The sequence below is a fragment of the Sprattus sprattus genome (genome assembly GCF_963457725.1).
Source record: "Sprattus sprattus genome assembly, chromosome: 2".
NCBI lineage: Eukaryota > Metazoa > Chordata > Actinopteri > Clupeiformes > Clupeidae > Sprattus > Sprattus sprattus.
The window spans coordinates 27,815,718-27,833,217 of record NC_137921.1 but is presented as its reverse complement, the minus strand read 5'-3'; the positions used below and the strand labels follow the sequence as shown (position 1 = coordinate 27,833,217).

Here is a 17,500-nt window from a genome sequence, read left to right as displayed (position 1 = left end):
GCCCCTGCTCACTGCAACCAGACTCCATGCCATTTTGGTAAGACTTTAGGCCCGCGCTAAGACTTCTTAATGCAATGGGGGGGATGATCTCTGAGCTGGTCACAGAGAGTTGGTCACCACACTTTAACAACAGTGTGTTCGGTATTTATATCATTTTTTGTTCATTTAATTATTCAATTTCTTTTTTTAGGGCCTGAGCTGCTGTAGGCAGCGAAGACCTATTGCTTTCCTATGGTTTATTATTTCTTCTTTTTTTTCTTGAAAACAAGGGATTCATTTCTACAAGGCAGGCACTCAGGGAGAGTGTATAAGGTGCATTTGAGTTATTTTGAGGTGTGAGGTTGTAATTATTATAGTTAGATTTCTAATGTAACATTAAATGAGGGTGCTGAGATTTTGTGATAATTAGTGATTTGTGATTACTTTCATGATTTCACACTACATCTCTCGTCCTTACATACATTTTGACCACTGTCAAACACAAATCACACAAATGAATGTGATGCATCTAGTGCAACGGGCAGGCCAAGATTCTGAAGAATCAGATGACCATGGACCAAAAAGTGACATAAGTCACATATGTGCATCTTCAACCTGAGTTCTTGAGTTAACTTCTAAGTTTACTGAAGGACTACTGTTAAGTGAAGGACTCCAGTTCGCTGAAGGACTCCTCCAGGCTCCCTCAAAGGAAGAGGAAAGACAGCAGGCGTCCTCCTCCAAATAACTGGGTGTGGATTCAGGTATTGGACAGGTAACGAGTCGGTTCCCTCCCCTTTCCTGATCCCTGGTATATATGGCTTCTCCTGAGAATTCCTATAGAGACTCTTGCTCCCCATAGACCCCTGTCCTATTCCACTCCATCCCCCTGTAAGTCCGTTGCGAGGTTCCCAACGGGAAAAAAAACAGGAGAAAGAACCCTGGAGTCAGTGGAGCAAACAGCCGCAGCTCTGCTTAACCTCAGTGCCAATATGTTGTACCTGGAGACCACCCCATCGGCCTCGTACAGTGAGGTAAGGCCGAACGCTGACCGATCGCACCTCAGTCCAGTGCCCGACTAACGGATGCTGGCGCCCCTTCATAGGTCTGAATTAACATGGAGGAGTTCAGGGGCCCATAGGGAAGAGTGAAGGAAGAAGGCAGGTCTTTTTGGTTGGTTTAGGGTTGTCATTACTTATATGACTGAAATGTGTGTGTGTAAATATGGATGTAAATATGTTTCAGTAACAGATTTGTATGGCGGTAAATTGAGAATGTTTTTAGAGAACGAGTAAATATTTTTTCTTGTAACATATGTGATGTAGCTTTTGGTTTTTAAAAAGAAAAAAGAAAAAGGAAGCAAACTTTAGGCGGCATCCTCCTGGGTGTTTGTCTTCCATTCAGTGGCGCTGAATGTGTTTGCCATTGCCAAGCGAGTGAGGGAATGTAAACACTTCAGCCATTGTCTCTTACCTCTGTTCAGCTTTTTTCTTTTTTCTTTTTTTTGCGTTGTCTGTAAAATGGCCGATGTTTGTCTCCTCAGCTTTGACGCTAGAGTCTGAGTGTAGTTTTTAGGACTGCGGCTTTTCCATCATTAGCGGGCTTGAGATGTGGAAGGTATTAGATGATAGGGATTCAATCTGGATTCATAGATTGCTTAAGTTACATATTCTTGCTGTGTGGAAATGTGTTTGCTGCCCTACAACTTGATTTCAACTGTGACATCAGTTTTTCTTTGTTAATTTTTTTTCCTCTTTTGGTTTACATGATGGTGTGTTGATCTTGGTTCACTGGGTAAATAATGTAGTTTGGTTTCTGATTGACAAGCTTATGTGCATTGGAGGAACAGCCTCTGATCCTTGAAACCATCTGTAGTGACCATAAGGGCATTTGTGTTCAGGAGTAGCCTAATGTCTGTGTTTAAGATTTATAATTGCAGCTGTGGACAAATATGCAAGTTGGTCCCAGTCAGTCCTCTAAGCTAAAAATGGCTTTATGGGCCTAGGTCGAAAACAGATGTTGGCTCGGCACTGTTAGTTTACATTAGAGAAAAGACACAAGCCTAATGTCAAGCCGAGACATTTTACATTTTACTTCTGACTTCATCTGTATCTGAATACAGAAAGTTGTTGTTGACAGCTTACGATAATTATTTCCACCGGGCGATAAAAAGCAGTTGGGAAATTATGCATTTTTAAAAAAAAATGCAGTTATGTTGTTTCTTAATGAGCATATGTGAATGTGTAAAAAATAACAGGGGATAGGATGGAGAAATGGAATACTTTTAAATAGTTTTCTAAAAGTGGAACTGGCCATCCTCCTTTACTCAGTATTATTTTGCTGTGTATCATTTTGGCCATTTCTGTGACAGTGGAATGTCTGTATGATGTTTGAAATTGAAGTCCTATGTTAAACCCTGGTCTGAACTCAAAACAAGGAGGGTCTTAGCTGTATTTGCATTTAGACATTTGGCAGACACTTCTAGCAACTTACAAGTGAGGTACAAAGCAAGCACGTAGTTAAGTCAGGGAGAGGATTTCACTCCTTTTGTCAGTAGAATGGTGAGGGCAACCCCCTCCAGGAGTTGCTCATCCTTTGATATTATGGTCTGGATTTGAGTGTGCTGGAAGCTGTTCACTCCACAGAATGCCCTCCATTCCTGGCTGGCAGGTGGTTGTTCAGCCTACCACCGTCAGACCCTGCCGTCTCTTTGCCACAAAGCTGTTGTCAACACACACCGTTAGGCCTCCTGTGTGTGTGTGTAAGTGTGTGTGTGTGTGTGTGTGTGTGTGTGTGTGTGTGTGTGTGTGTGAAAACACAGTCCACTCCTGCAAACCCCAAACCCCCTACAGAAGGCTCAGGTAACCCCTGTAAAGTCCAGATCGCTTTGATTAATGCTCTGAAGCTTCTCGGCTCTAAAATGAGGGTAGGGGGGTTGTTTGGTATTGTAAATGGAGACATGCCAGTGGAAGACTATCAGCGTGAATCTTCTGAATGTTTGAATTGAAAGTAATGTGTATACAAAAAATGTTATGTGACAGAAAAGAGCATCTTAACACCATGCATTCTCTATATGTAAGTGTCAGCTTTCCTACTATCAGAACTTGGGCCGTAAAAAGCAAGCAGTGTTATATGTTATTTTTACTCCCTGAGAGAGACAAAGAGAGAGAGAGAGAGAGAGAGAGAGAGAGAGAGAGAGAGAGAGATGGAGAGAGCGAAAGGTGTTGTGGATGTTTTCAGGCGGTAGTCTCTCAGATAACAGGGTGACTGCAGGTGTGCCGGGTCAGCCTTTTAAGTCTAAGCGCTGGGGTGCTGTCAGCTGTGTCCTTCTCTCCCTCCTGAACCCCCCAACACCCCCCATACCGTCATCAGACACAGATCGGGTTCTTAGCCCCCCCCCCCCCCCCCCTACGAATAACCCTTGGTGTCTGGAGCCACCATTCAAGATAAAGCCAGCCCAAGCCCTGGGGAGGAGAATTGGGGGGGGGCAGTTAATTGTTTTAATGGTGTGTTGATGTAGATACAATCACCTGCTCTACCCAGCCCAGCAGGTATAAAGAACAGACCCCTTCGCAAAAGCCCCACACCCCCAACCCTACACCCCTACAACAGCCTCTAACTACCACCCCCAGAGCCCCCCCCCCCCCAACACCCCCCCCCCCCCATCCACCCCTGCTCCTATTTACCAGTTAATGCCCCTTCCTGAGTGCACTGGTCACTCATCGCCATTTGTCAGATGGCCTGAGAGCCCCTGACCAGGTTACACTCTCAGCCCAGGTGAGGTCAGGTAGGAGAGGGCCTGGCCTGGCCTGGAATGGGAGGTATTTCCCCCTCAGGCCTGATCAGCGTGATCCTCCATTTGCCTTGGTGAAGACATTGAAGACCTCCCTTTGAGTCCTCCAACCCCTCTAACTAACTTCTTCTTCAGGCATTGATTCATTGAGGCACTTAGGTTCATTGTTAATGGTGCTTGCGTATGTAAATACAAATAAATGGATACATCTGAATTGAATGGGGATAGGAATGGTGTTTGCTTTTGGAAGTAGGGTAAGGCATGAGGTAAATGCTGTTTTAACCTGAGGAATGTGATGTGTTAAACAGGGGGTAAGAAAAACCACCCCATTAATTCTGACCTTTCAGTGAGGGGGATTGTCGTTTCGTCCTTATCCCAGAAATCCCTGATATGTTCTGCTCATAATTGGGATTCCATCTGTGGAATCAGAAGGGTATCAGTGTGAAGGTCAGGAGCATTCTATTCTAGAAGCCTTTCTCCTCCTGCCTGTGGTCGCTCGCTCGCATTCTGCTGAGCACAGCATCTGCCCAGGACAAGGCCAGAGCCTCCAGACTCCCAGACTGGAGAGCAGAGAGCTGAGCGCAGCCACGCAGTCTTTCAGCAGGTCCGTCCCGGGCCGTCCCCGTACGTCAAGGGGTCCGCCTGATTTACTGCTTGTCTGCCTAGCAGCCTCCAGCTTCCCAGGGGGGCCGTACAGGCACTGAGGCTATAAAGGGGTGGTATTTTTAAGAGCGAGCAAAGCGATGATTAGAGTTGGGCTGTGTTTGACAGTGGAATATTACCAGATTAGTGTGAGAGTGAGGGGAAAGTCTGGTGGGGTGGGGAGAGACGCAGGATCGATGAACATATCTCACCAGGGACCACTCTTACTGGATACTTCACTGATTTGTTTTAATCGCCTGCTCATTTCTGACTTAGATTGTCGTGACATGCAGATATCCTCCAACACTTACTTTAACAGATCACCAAAATCATTCTTCAGCATACTTATACCCCCCCCCCCCCCCCCACCCCACACCACCACAACCACAATTATAAAACCACAGCATTCTTTAACCTCCCCACCCTTAGTACTTAACAATTATTTGTTTTGTCATGAAGATTGCAAGCCGTCATCTTTACGGCTTCCCCTTGCCATCAGATCTTCCCCTCTTCATGCATTTTGCCTGGCCTCTCTCTGATTGGTCGAGAGGCCTTGTTCCGCTACTTGCCCTCTTACCTCACACACCCACAGACCCTGACATCAGCTGGATGTGACTCAAGCAGTCCAGGAAGAGCCCGACCCCCCTCCCCTGAACGGGCGGGGCCACATCACCCACACACTCTCTGATTTTTTGTGTACAAAGGTGTGCGATTAGTGTGCAGGTTGGCTTACATGCAATGCCTGAAAAATCATCATCGAGGTTTCGTTTTTTTTATATCGACCTTACATTCCCTTTTGTTCTGTTTTAAGCTCATTGACTTACTTACTTACTTACTTCATTGACTAAAACTTTACACAATGACTTAACTTTACCTACTTAATAGTATAGGTCTGGGGAATGAGCTTTGGAGCCTGTGCCTTAACAATGGAATGCTCTGCCCACACACCTCTGAGGTCTGCTGAGTCTGTGGATTCTTTTAAAAGGCAGCTAAAGACATATTTGTTTAGAGAGGTGTTTGGGTAATCTACATGCTTCAAGTTCTGCCCTTCATGTTCTTGTGTTTTGTGTACGTACTCTCGTAAAGCACTTTGTGACTTTTGTCTGTGAAAAAACTAAATTAAAATTAAATTAAAACTAAATTAACTTTATTTAGTTACTTTAGCCTCCCGTTTTTCAGTTTATCTGCACCCTTGCCTGTAGTGCTCCTGTTTTTAGATCAGTCACAGAAGGCACTGGCCGAGGCCTAAGCAGTCAATGGGCCTCCATTCTTGGCCCTAATTGCTCCATTGTAGGTGAGCGTGTATGTGTGTGGGAGAGCTGGGGCTCTGAGCAGGGCTGAAAGGGGTTGGGGTGGGGGGGCTGCGGTGCAGGGTTCCCCTTTGTGCGAGTGTGTCTCTTTCAGCACACAATACACTCGTCTCCTTACACCTGCCCGCCTGCCGGCCGGCTGCATTGTTCCCCGTAGACAGGCTCTTAAAAGGACGGTGTCATTGTTTCCGGAGGGCAGAGTAGGCTCGTGGCATACGCGTACTCTGACCCTTATCCACAAACAACAGCCCACTCCTGCTACGCTCCCCCTGCCTCCCTAACTCCCTCCTTCTCCCTCTCTCATTCCTTCGCTCTCTCTTCTTGTTTGGCGCTTTAGGACAGGCATGCTAAGCTGAGGTCAACTGGCTGACCTGTTCTCTCAGCCAGCACAGTTTTGTATGTGTGTGTGTGTGTGTGTGTGTGTGTGTGTGTGTGTGTGTGGGTGTGGGTGTGTGTGTGTGTATGTGTGGGTCACCTGGCCCGCAGGCAACACCTGGCCGAGGGTGTGGGCCGGACAGCTGTGCGCCGGTCGGTGGGGCCGCGAGCGCCTGAAATAACCAGAGGCCCAGAGGAGATTAATGGCTGTCTGTCCGTGGAGAGCCGGGGCCCGGTGGCACCTCGGCCAGGAATGTGCCGTTTATAAACGGAACGGAATGGGGCAGGAGCGCTGGGCAGGGGGAGCGGGAGCGGGGCAGAAGCGCAGGGCAGGGGGTGCGGGAGCGGGGCAGGAAGGGATCTGGCCCGACTCCAGAGCATTCTGCCTCTTCTCTCAAGTGACAGCCATTTTAATTCCTGCTTCTCGACGGTCCGTCTGCTTCCCTCTCTCTCTCTCTCACTCCCTCTCTTTCTCTCACTGTGACTGTGACTATCATTCCCTCTCACTCTTTTTTCCCCCTCTTTCTCTCTCTCTCATTCTAGCTCTCTCCCACTCCCTATTTTTCTCACCCTATCTCCATCTGTCTCACTCTCTCTCTCTTACTAGCCCGTAAGCTAGCAGCCATGTAGACAGAAGCTCTCAGAGGCTAGGGGAGATCATCATTAAAACGGCTCCCAGGCCAATTAAATCCTCATTGACTTGGCCCACAGGCCTGATGGGGAGGAGGACTGGATCTCAATCTCCCTCCTAGACAGCACTCTCTTCTCTGTCTCCCTCCACCCTTCTAAACACCCAAGACTGAGATTATAGTGCCATTTTTGTTAACTAGCATATCTGTTTGTGTGGTTGGGTGGTTGTGTCTGTGTGTGTGTGTGTGTGTGTGTGTGTGTGTGTGTGTGTGTGTGTGTGTGTGTGTGTGTGTGTGTGTGTGTGTGTGTGTGTGTGTGTGTGTGTGTGTGTGTGTGTGTGTGTGTGTGTGTGCTTTGTGTGTGTGTGTTTGTGAGTGCCTGTCAGAGTCTTTGTGTTTTTTGTGTGTGTGTTGATCCGAAGTAACTGTGTGCATCAGGTGTGAAGTGTGCAGGGGTGTGTGCATGCTTTTATCTCCTTTGGGGAAATATTTTCTAGGTCAGTAAAATGAAGGTAGACGGTCACATATAGATTTACATCTCTACAATCAAATTTAAGTGAGGAGAGCAGAGCTGGTGCAGTTTGAAGAGAGGATTAAAGACAAAAGGAACTTGTTCTACCAGTATAAGAGATGTTCTGTCCTTTAGAGTTCTGTGTTGTTGAGGAAGAGTTTGATTACTAAGAAAGCAAGTGAACCTGGGAAAGAACACCATTTAGCAGGTTTTCTGTTTCTCTCAGTTCACTGGAAATAGTTGGCAAGGTGTACCTTGCAGTACTTAAGAAACTCTTTAGTCAGTGTCATCTTCACAAGCTCACACTATGGCCTAGATGACTATCTTCTTCAAAAAGATCGGTTTGTAACACAGACCTGTTCGGTTGGTGTGGAAGTCTATGGAAATATAGATGAATATTTTTCAATACATTGTCATCTATAATAATATTTTCTTTATTTACATTTATTGATTATTAGATTCGTTTTGCAAACATTGGTAATAAACATATAATTTCACACTTCATTTTTTTTTTTTTAATTAATGTACTGAATTCATCCGTTTTGAGACAACCATACATAGTTCTGTCTGCGGAGTCTGACCTTTCCTGCCTTTCATTGAGCACGTACAAGATTAAGCCTATTATCTACACCTGAAAGGCCATAGAGAATGGCCAAGTGAATGTCTTCTTGTTCTGTGTGTTATGAAAAGAGGTGAAATGTAAATAAATGGCCATTGATGGCGCGGAGGCTCAGCTTACAGCCTCACATTCTAGACGAGTACAGAAAACAAATGCCAGCCCGTTAAGAGGACTGTGCCTTGAGTTATGACATGTCAGCCACAGGGAGTTGGATTCAAATGAAAGGTACTTCAAGATGGATTTAAACACACAAAAGGTCCTGCTGGCTGTACATCTCTTTTTAAATTACATTTCTTCTGTTTTTGTCAGTTAATAATTGCACATACTGTAGTATGAAACTTAACTCCACCATTTTGTCACACAAATATTTAGAAATAACATCTGTGTCCCCCATTTTGTTTTCCCAGTCACAGTACACGAACCTGACTCTGCTCAATATGGATCAGAACATCCAAAATGGTGGCTCCACCTCCACGAGCCCCTACAACAATGAGCACACGCAGAACAACGTGGCCGCACCGTCGCCCTATGCCCAGCCCAGCTCCACCTTCGAGGCCCTGTCCCCGTCTCCGGCTATCCCCTCCAACACAGACTACGCCGGACCCCACACCTTCGACGTGTCCTTCCAGCAGTCCAGCACAGCCAAGTCAGCCACATGGACGGTAAGCTCAAACTCACTGTCTCACTCTTTACCCTCACCTTAACCCATTTAGACGACCCATTTATCTAAAGAAATGTATCTAAGAAGAGAGTGCATGTGTTCAACACAATTTATTGCCAAATCTGATCCGTGCAAATGGAACCCGTTGGGTCTTGATGTACCAGTTGACTACAGTAAGTTCTGTTCACCTCATCGGCTTCAACTCCTGTTTCGATAGGTTGGCAGTGTAACCCACGTAAATACTGCTCTCATGCCCACATATGTTTGCCACTTAATTCTAACTCCATTTATTGTGTTAGTACAGCTAGAAAAAGAAAAGATGTAACGTGGTTCTAATATTTTCTTTAGTGTTGTAAATCCTGTCATTGAAAAGTGCCAGTATGTCACAGTATGTGACAAACGTACATAAGAACATTAGGGTATTTCAAGCTTATTGTTGATTATGCAACAGACCATAGTGACCTTCTCTCTCTAAAACGCATTTATGGAAGGACTTGATCTCCCCATCAGGGCGCCTCTCTCCCTCTCTCTCTCTCTCTCTCTCACTCTCTCTCTCCCCCTATCTCTCTCTCTCTCTGCCAAAGGCAGGGGGTGAAGACTCTATGAAGCTGATAAGTCCACTGCACAGGCCTGCGAGCTGAAAGCTTTATCTATGGGATCTCAGCTTAAGGCACTCCTGTGATGTATATGAAGGTCATCAATTACTAGAGTACACCTGGCGGGAGAGGAGGCCCATGTGCATTGCCAAACAGCCTGCTGTAAGCCCCACTCTCAAGGCTGAAGGAGTAAACACTGTTCGAGGGATTGTGCTTTTTGTTGAACATCGGGAGTGCAGTGCTTTACATAGCTATAGACTGAATCTGGGTGAAAACGTGTAGCCTACCTTGTCTAAAACACTAAGCCCAGCTTGCAAAATGTTTAAGAAGGCTTGTAGAAAATGTATTTGCCATCTCACATAATGGTAAAGTCCAAAGGCGCTTTGATAAGGTCGCCCCCTGTTGGCTGCTTGCTGCTGTGTGCTACATTACAGTTGCTGGAATAGCGAAAGCAAGTCGTGAAACACTGCTACACCCTCCAGGCATGGTCCAAAATCTGTCATAACGGTTAGGGCGGCACGGCTTATACAAACGCTTTTGGCTACAAAGCGGCACAAGGGAACTGACTAAACCAGATAGTTGAGCTGCCACCGTGTCGCAGTAACAGCAGTTACATCAGAGCTTCACCGTGTGACTAGAGCGTGTTTGTTTGTTTGCAAAGAGTGACTGCTTCGCTCAGTGCATGCAGCGTCACCGTGAATCACTGGCTGAGTCAAGCTAGTGGGTCTGAGGAGAGCACAGCGCCCCCTAATGGTGATTGCCGCTAGCGGTTTAATCAGGTTTCAGCAGCAGATGGAGACATGCAGGTGGGGAAATCCTGTGGTGTCATCTAGACTTCTAGCTGCTGTAAATAGATGACTTAACTGTGGCAGACTATGGGGACAAAAACAGGGAAGTAGTGGAAGGCGAACGAAATAGTGAAAATGTCTCTATAGTTCAGAAATATATATACTGTATATATATATATATATATAAAGTAATACTGAGAGTTTTTTTTTATTCCCTTTACTTTGGATGAAAAGCATGGTTTCATTTCACATCACAGTAACTGATTGATTTTGAGTTCTCCACTCCAAAGAGGTTATGATTTGGCAGAGGAACAGGTTGAAAAACCTGTGGGCTTATTACATCAATTCAAACGGCTTTGTAAACAGGGTGAATCCCAGAATGTTTTTGAGGCAGTCTGTCGACACCCATTGGCTGCGCGACACTGTGGGATTGTGACATTCACCCAATTCCCACAACATCAGCCCTCTTGCTTTTATGACCAAAAAAAAACCAAAAGTGTCTGTCAGATTCTTAAGTATATTGTATTTGGAAATGCAATGGGTGTGAGAGCGACACACCCCAAAAAGTTGAGGTCACCTATTTCTTTGTCTCCTCCAGGTGAGAATAACCAGTCACACACCTAAAGTTCATTATGCTGTCCTACAGTTGTTCTCACCAATCTGTTTGACTGGTCTATGAAGTGTTAGTGTCAACGGACCATCGTTTGGGATTATCCTCTACAAAAAGTCCATATAGAGGCTAAAAATCATTGATTGCACAAGTTGGGGATGGCATTGAAGGACGCTTTTCCCACGTTCCCCATTCCCACGTTCGTATGTGTACTTTCGTTTTATACTGGGAAGACCTGATAACCACACTGCTTCTCCACATCCCTCTAGACATGTTGTCACTGCAGGCGAAGCCTCCACTCTGACACACACGCTCACACAGACACACACTCACACCTAAACATGTGTCACTGTTTTCCCATAACTGCCCTCCACTTCCATCGACCACATTGAAGATCTTATCTCCCCTGTTGTTGTTGGGTTTTTCTCTTCCTCCTGAAGTGATTTCCCAGATGAAGCAATGAGCCTTACTCTTAATCGCTCTTTAACGACTCTTTATCATATTTCATTTTATTTTACATTCTTCCTGCTTCTCGGTGGCAGTATGACCGTAATCAGCTGTTAGCACACTCTCTCACACACACACACACACTCTCTCACACACACACACACACACACACACACACACACTCTCTCACACACACACACACACACACACACACACACACACACACACACACACACACACACACACACACACAGACACACACACACACACACGCCCCCTCACTTGTGTCACTACTGATCTGGGGTCAGAGGTCTGTGGTGGCTCGTATTCAGCAGGCTTTTAGAGTGTTTGTGTTTTGGGGGCGCGAGGCCAGCCTGTAGCCTAATGCTAGGGTATTAGCGTAATGTATCGATAATACTCGTATACATAGCATGCACCTCTGTCCCGAAGCCGGACGTACTTTAGAGATTGGGGGGGGGGGGGGGGGGGGGGGGGGTGCAGCATTCTCTTGCTCCCTTTCTTTCCCAAGTTGTGCTCAATGGCTTTGGCTCATGTTGCCTGACCAAAATGAGAAGAGGAGGAGGAAACGAAGGAGTGGAAATGAAGAGAAAGAGCGCGCGAGCAAGGGAGGGAGGGAAGAAGGGAAGAGCTGCCTCACAGAAGTGCTCAAAGAGACGAGTGTTCCAGCGAAAGGCAGCAAGACACAGCTTGCCCCTGAAACATCTGCGGGCCCATCCCATCCCTCACGAGATGGAGCCGAGACTTGTTTGTGTCACGGAGCCTGTCGAGACTCGCCTGACTCTGCCACACAAGCCCTCAAATCCTGCAGCGTGCCGAGAGGCGCTAGTGGTGTGTGCACTGGGGAAAGAGTTGAAGGGAGGTATTGAAAGGGAGAGAGAGAGAGAGAGAGAGAGAGAGAGAAAAAAAGCATAAATCTAGGATTGAAGAGATTGCTGAGGAAATGATTCCTCAGTAATGGGTCCCGTGGTGAAGTTCTATTATGCTTGAGTTTTTCTCCCTGCTCTGGGCAAACAATGAGAGAGATTACCTGTACTGCACTCCATTGGCAGTGCCAGAGCAAAATGGGCAGAAACATCAAAGAAAAATTATCTGTCATAAACACTGCTAGACATGGCTGTCTTAGCACTCACCAACTCCTCCAGACACAATCGTTTCTGATGGATCAGCATTGTGAGTCAAAGCGTTTTGATGAATACCACTATTAAATCCTCTTTACTTAGTTTTCATTTTCAACTAACATAAATTTGAGCACCTATGAGGGAATACCCCCCCCCCATGGCTTTTCATGGGTCTGCCTGTGGTATGGAAAGTTTTGCGAAGAGAACACACAGATCCGGAAGACGAGGTGGAAGCTTTCTCAGCCCGCTCAGGGCGGCCATTGAGCCGGGCGTAGGGGGGAAATCCAGCGTAATTACAGCAAAGCCGCCCATTCCTTTCCCCCTGGAAGGGATCGCGTTCCCCGAGCCGCATCATTTAATCACAGGGCATTGAGCCACGCCAGCACAACAACGCAGAGGCATCCACTTACATCACTGGTGCAACTGGAGAGCGCAGGTTAGGCCTAGGCAGGAGAAGGAGGAGGAGGAGGAGGAGGAGATGATGGACGTGCCAAACCTCCCTGACCAGCTAGCCTTGGCCACAGGCTCTGAAAAATCTCTGAGTGGTCAGATTGGTCTTGTTTGTGTTGTGCTGTTCCTTTGGATGCGGCACGATGGTGAAGGTATGGAGCATTAAGAGGACTGACCACACTGGCTGGTTGGTTGGTTGGTTGGTCGGTCGGTCGGTCGGTCAGTCGGTGGGTCGGTGGGTCGGTGGGTCGGTAGGTCGGTTGGTCGGTCGGTCGGTCGGTCGGTTGGTTTGATGGTTGGTTGGTTGGTTAATAGGTCCGTGGGTTGGTAGATTTAATTCGACTATGACTAGTCGATCCCGTGTGCAGCCCACAGTTTGTGTGCTGGCTGGCAGGTAGCAAGGCTGGTTGGTTGGTTAATAGGTCCGTGGGTTGGTAGATTTAATTCGACTATGACTAGTCGATCCCGTGTGCAGCCCACAGTTTGTGTGCTGGCTGGCAGGTAGCAAGGCTGGTTGGTTGGTTAATAGGTCCGTGGGTTGGTAGATTTAATTCGACTATGACTAGTCGATCCCGTGTGCAGCCCACAGTTTGTGTGCTGGCTGGCAGGTAGCAAGGCTGGTTGGTTGGTTTCATGTGACTCTGACAAGCGGAGTCCCTTATGCAACTCAGTGGCAGCGTGAGTCTAAGCAAACGGCTTCCCCCTACATTGCTACAGAAGGTGGCATGTCACACGCGTGCCACGCGCGCTACTCGTGCCATCCAGTGACAATAGTGACGCCCCAAGAATCTGCGATGTCACCAAAGTCTGTGGCGGCCTCTGCCTACGCAGAGCTATTTTCCGCCACTTACTCTTCACGTTCTTCATTTGAGGAGGCGGGTTTCTTATCTGCACATATCAGCTGCATAGTATCAGCATTTGCTGTCTGGGGAGATGTCAGGAAAGATACAGATCCACTTGAGGAAGTAGTTTTATTTTTCCATCTTTCTCACCCTCTTTTTTTTTGGCCCACCGTGAAAGCAGGTGTTTTTTTCCCTCTTCTTTTCCCTCCCTTCCTTTCTTCCCTCTCTCCTGCCTCTCCACCTCTGCTGCCGAGGGGGAAAAAAACAAGAGGGCGTATTCGCCCAATTAAAACAGGTCGCGGAGACGCTACAGGCATGACTCTACACGCCAGGTATGAGGGAGACAAGACCAGAGGCGCCACGGAACGTCCCGGCACAGCCCAGCGCTCTGTCGAGACACGACCGCTGCGGCAGCCCGCAGCGCCTGTCACACACACACACACACACACACACACACACACACACACACACACACACACTCACACACACACACACCAGCTCCACAGCTGCAGACCTGCCCTTACAGGTAGCGCCACAGAGCAGAGTGTGTGTGTGTGTGTGTGTGTGTGTGTGTGTGTGTGTGTGTGTGTGTGTGTGTGTGTGTGTGTGTGTGTGTGTGTGTGTGTGTGTGTGTGTGTGGATGAACATACGGGTGCATGAAGTGAGAATGTGCATTTGTATGTGTGCGTGTGTTTGTGTGTAGAACCGGAACGGAAACGCGTGGTGTTCTGGGCGTCTTAAAGGAGACGTTGGGAATTTGATTTCACACATGTAAACATGGGAAGGCACTGTGCTGCAGTGTGGGAGAGTTTTGGTCATATTTAAGCCCAGAGGGTTGAATACTTGGCCTTAGTGACATACAGACTGAAGCTGCTCTGCCTTCTGCACTCCTACCGCCACATGTTGCATATGCAACCACTGGGCCGTTCATTTATGCTTTACTGCATTAACATATGTAGTCTAACAAACACAGCTATATTATACATCAGGAAAATGTGTTTCCCACACAAACTCTCACTTGCAGTTTAGCTCAGTGAAGAAGATGAAGTAATGCTGATGACTTTGAAATAGTCCTTCCTGTCTTAGGCTATTGTTGTGTTTTGAATCCCAATCTACAGCTCTGCCAGCTGAAGGGCATTAGTTGAGGAGCCAAGCTAACCTGGCAGCTTCTCTTTATCTTCGCCTCCTCTGCAGTGTGTGGCATGGGTGGTTGTGTGTGTGTGTGTGTGTGTGTGTGTGTGTGTGTGTGTGTGTGTGTGGCATGGTAGTTCACAGTGTGGCCAATGAATGGCTCTTAATTACACCTTAGCACAGGTGACCCCACCCTGTGGAACAAGGCAGTGGCCCATCAGTCAACTAGGGATTTCTCCACCCAGCACTTGTGTTAGCTTTAGCTCTGCGAGATCTGTCAGCAACAGCAGCTCCTGCCTGACACACAGCAAACACATGTGCAAACACACACACACACACACACACACACACACACACAGCAAACACATGTGCAAACACACACACACACACACACACACACACACACACACACACACACACACACACACACACACACTCATACAATCTCAAAAACACACAAACCTAATCACTTGCACACATAGACACACACACACACACACACACACACACACACACACACACACACACACACACACACACACACACACAGACGAACACACACAGACGCACACACACAGACGCACACACACTCACACACACAAGCCAACATTTGCACAGAGCGAAATGTGTTGCCTCAGGGCAGGGATTGCTGAGTATGTGAGTGTGTGTGTATGTTTGTGCATAAGTGTAAGTGTGTGTGTGTAAGCATGAGTGTGTGTGTGTATGTGTGTGTGTTTAAGTGAAGTGATTAATTCATACTAAATGCACTGACAGCGTACCTTGGCTGCGTCTCAGTGCCCTGGGCCCTCTTTAACAGGTCATCTGTGTTTAACCCTGAGTGTGCTGGTATGTGTCAAGCTGTTAAGATGCGCTATCTCCCTCCCCCAAGTCCCCCCCCCCCTCAGAAGAGTCCACTGAGCTCCCATCACAGCTCTGGAGCGCTGCAGTCCCCATCACCCCACCAAAAGCTCTGTCCTCCTACAGCTCTCTCCCTCTCTTTCTTTCTCTCTCTCTCTCTTTTCCCCCTATCTCTTTAGCTCTTTCTCCGTGCCTGTCTCTCTAGCTCTCTCTTTACTCCCCCTTTTCCCTCCCACTCACCCTCTCTCCCTTTCTCCCTCAATCTATCTCTCTCTTCTTCCCTCTCTCTGTCCCTCCCTCTCTTCTTCTCTTTCTCTCTCTCTCTCCCTCTCTGTCTCTCTCTCCCTCCCTCTCTCCTCTTTCTCCCTCCATCTCTCCCTGCATCTCTCTCTCCCTCTCTCTCCTTTTCTGTCTCTCTCAATTTTCAATTTCAATTTCAAATGGCTTTATTGGCATGAATGCGCGATACATTGTTGCCAAAGCACTCAATACAACAATATTAACAGCAGATAACAGAAACATTAGTGATAATACTGATAACAACACACACACACACACACACACACACACACACACACACACACACACACACACACACACACACACACACACACACACACAGATCAGCATTAAGGGAAAAAAAAAAAATAATAATAATAATAATGATAAAAGATAAAAGTAAATGAATAAATAAAACAAAACAAGGAAGTAAATACATAACCAGAAAATTATGTCTCGTGGCTGTCATGACATGCTTTTACGTATTTTGCTGATACATACAGCCGCGGAAAAAATTAAGAGACCACTTCAAAATTATCAGTTTCTCTGGTTTTACTATTTATTGGTATGTGTTAAAGTAAAATGTACATTTTTGTTTTATTCTATAACCTACTGGCAACATTCCTACCAAATTTCAAATAAAAATATTGTCATTTAGATCATTTATTTGCAGAAAAATGACAATTGGTCAAAATAGCAAAAAAGATGCAGTGTCTTCAGATCTCGAATAATGCAAAGAAAACAGGCTCATATCCATTTTTAAACTACACAATACTAATGCTTACACTTAGGAAGAGTTCAGAAATCAATATTTGGTGGAATAACCTTGATTTAAAATCACAACTTTCATGTGTCTTGGCATGCTCTCCACCAGTCTTTCACATTGCCGTTGGGTGACTTTATGATACTCCTGGCGCAAGAATTCAAGCAGCTCGGCTTCTTTTCATGGCTTGTGACCATCCATCTTCCTCTTGATCACATTTCAGAGGTTTTTTATGGGATTCAGGTCTCGAAATTGGGCTGGCCATGACAGGGTCCTGATCTGGTGGTACTCCATCCACACCTTTACTGGCCTGGCTGTGTGGCATGGAGCATTGCCCTGCTGGAAAAAACACTTCTCAGAGTTGGGGAACTTTGTCAGAGCAAAAGGAAGCAAGTTTTTCTTCCGGGACAACGTTGTGCTTTGCCTGACTGAGGTTTGTAAAAGACCATAAGGATTGAAAAAGCGGACTGGAGGTTCTTCTAAGTTCGTCTTCTCTGATGAGTCCGATTTCACAGTAGGTGCAAGACTCTCTGGCTTGTAGGCCTCTCCAGGTCCCCGTCTAACCATCAGACGACCATGTGTTGGGCAAAGCTGAAAATTGGACTCATCAGAGAAGACGAACTAGAAGACCCTCCAGTCCGCTTTTTTCAATCATTATGGTCTTTTACAAACCTCAGCCAGGCAAAGTTCAACGTTGTCCCGGAAGAAAAACTTGCTTCCTTTTGCTCTGACAATGTTCCCCAACTCTGAAAAGTGTTTTTTCCAGCAGGGCAATGCTCCATGCCACACAGCCAGGCCAGTAAAGGTGTGGATGGAGTTCCACCAGATCAGGACCCTGTCATGGCCAGCCCAATTTCGAGACCTGAATCCCAAAAAAAACCTCTGAAATGTGATCAAGAGGAAGATGGATGGTCACAAGCCATGAAAAGAAGCCGAGCTGCTTGAATTCTTGCGCCAGGAGTAGCATAAAGTCACCCAACGGCAATGTGAAAGACTGGTGGAGAGCATGCCAAGACACATGAAAGTTGTGATTTTAAATCAAGGTTATTCCACCAAATATTGATTTCTGAACTCTTCCTAA

General features: G+C 46.6%; 1 protein-coding gene across 6 annotated transcripts in view; it reads left to right on the top strand.

The window, feature by feature from the left end:
- tp63 (tumor protein p63) overlaps positions 1-17,500 on the top strand; it is a gene marked incomplete at both ends in the record, with an annotated part of 63,109 nt that overhangs the window by 27,895 nt on the left and 17,714 nt on the right. For 4 of the 6 annotated variants that reach the window (XM_080833473.1, XM_080833472.1, XM_080833476.1 and 1 more), the window contains one exon: positions 8,263-8,517. In XM_080833473.1, the coding sequence (XP_080689599.1) occupies positions 8,263-8,517 (255 nt within the window). Of the gene's footprint in view, positions 1-968; positions 1,011-8,262; positions 8,518-17,500 lie in introns of those variants that run through there. The other 2 variants (XM_080833475.1, XM_080833474.1) reach the window with 1 other exon arrangement.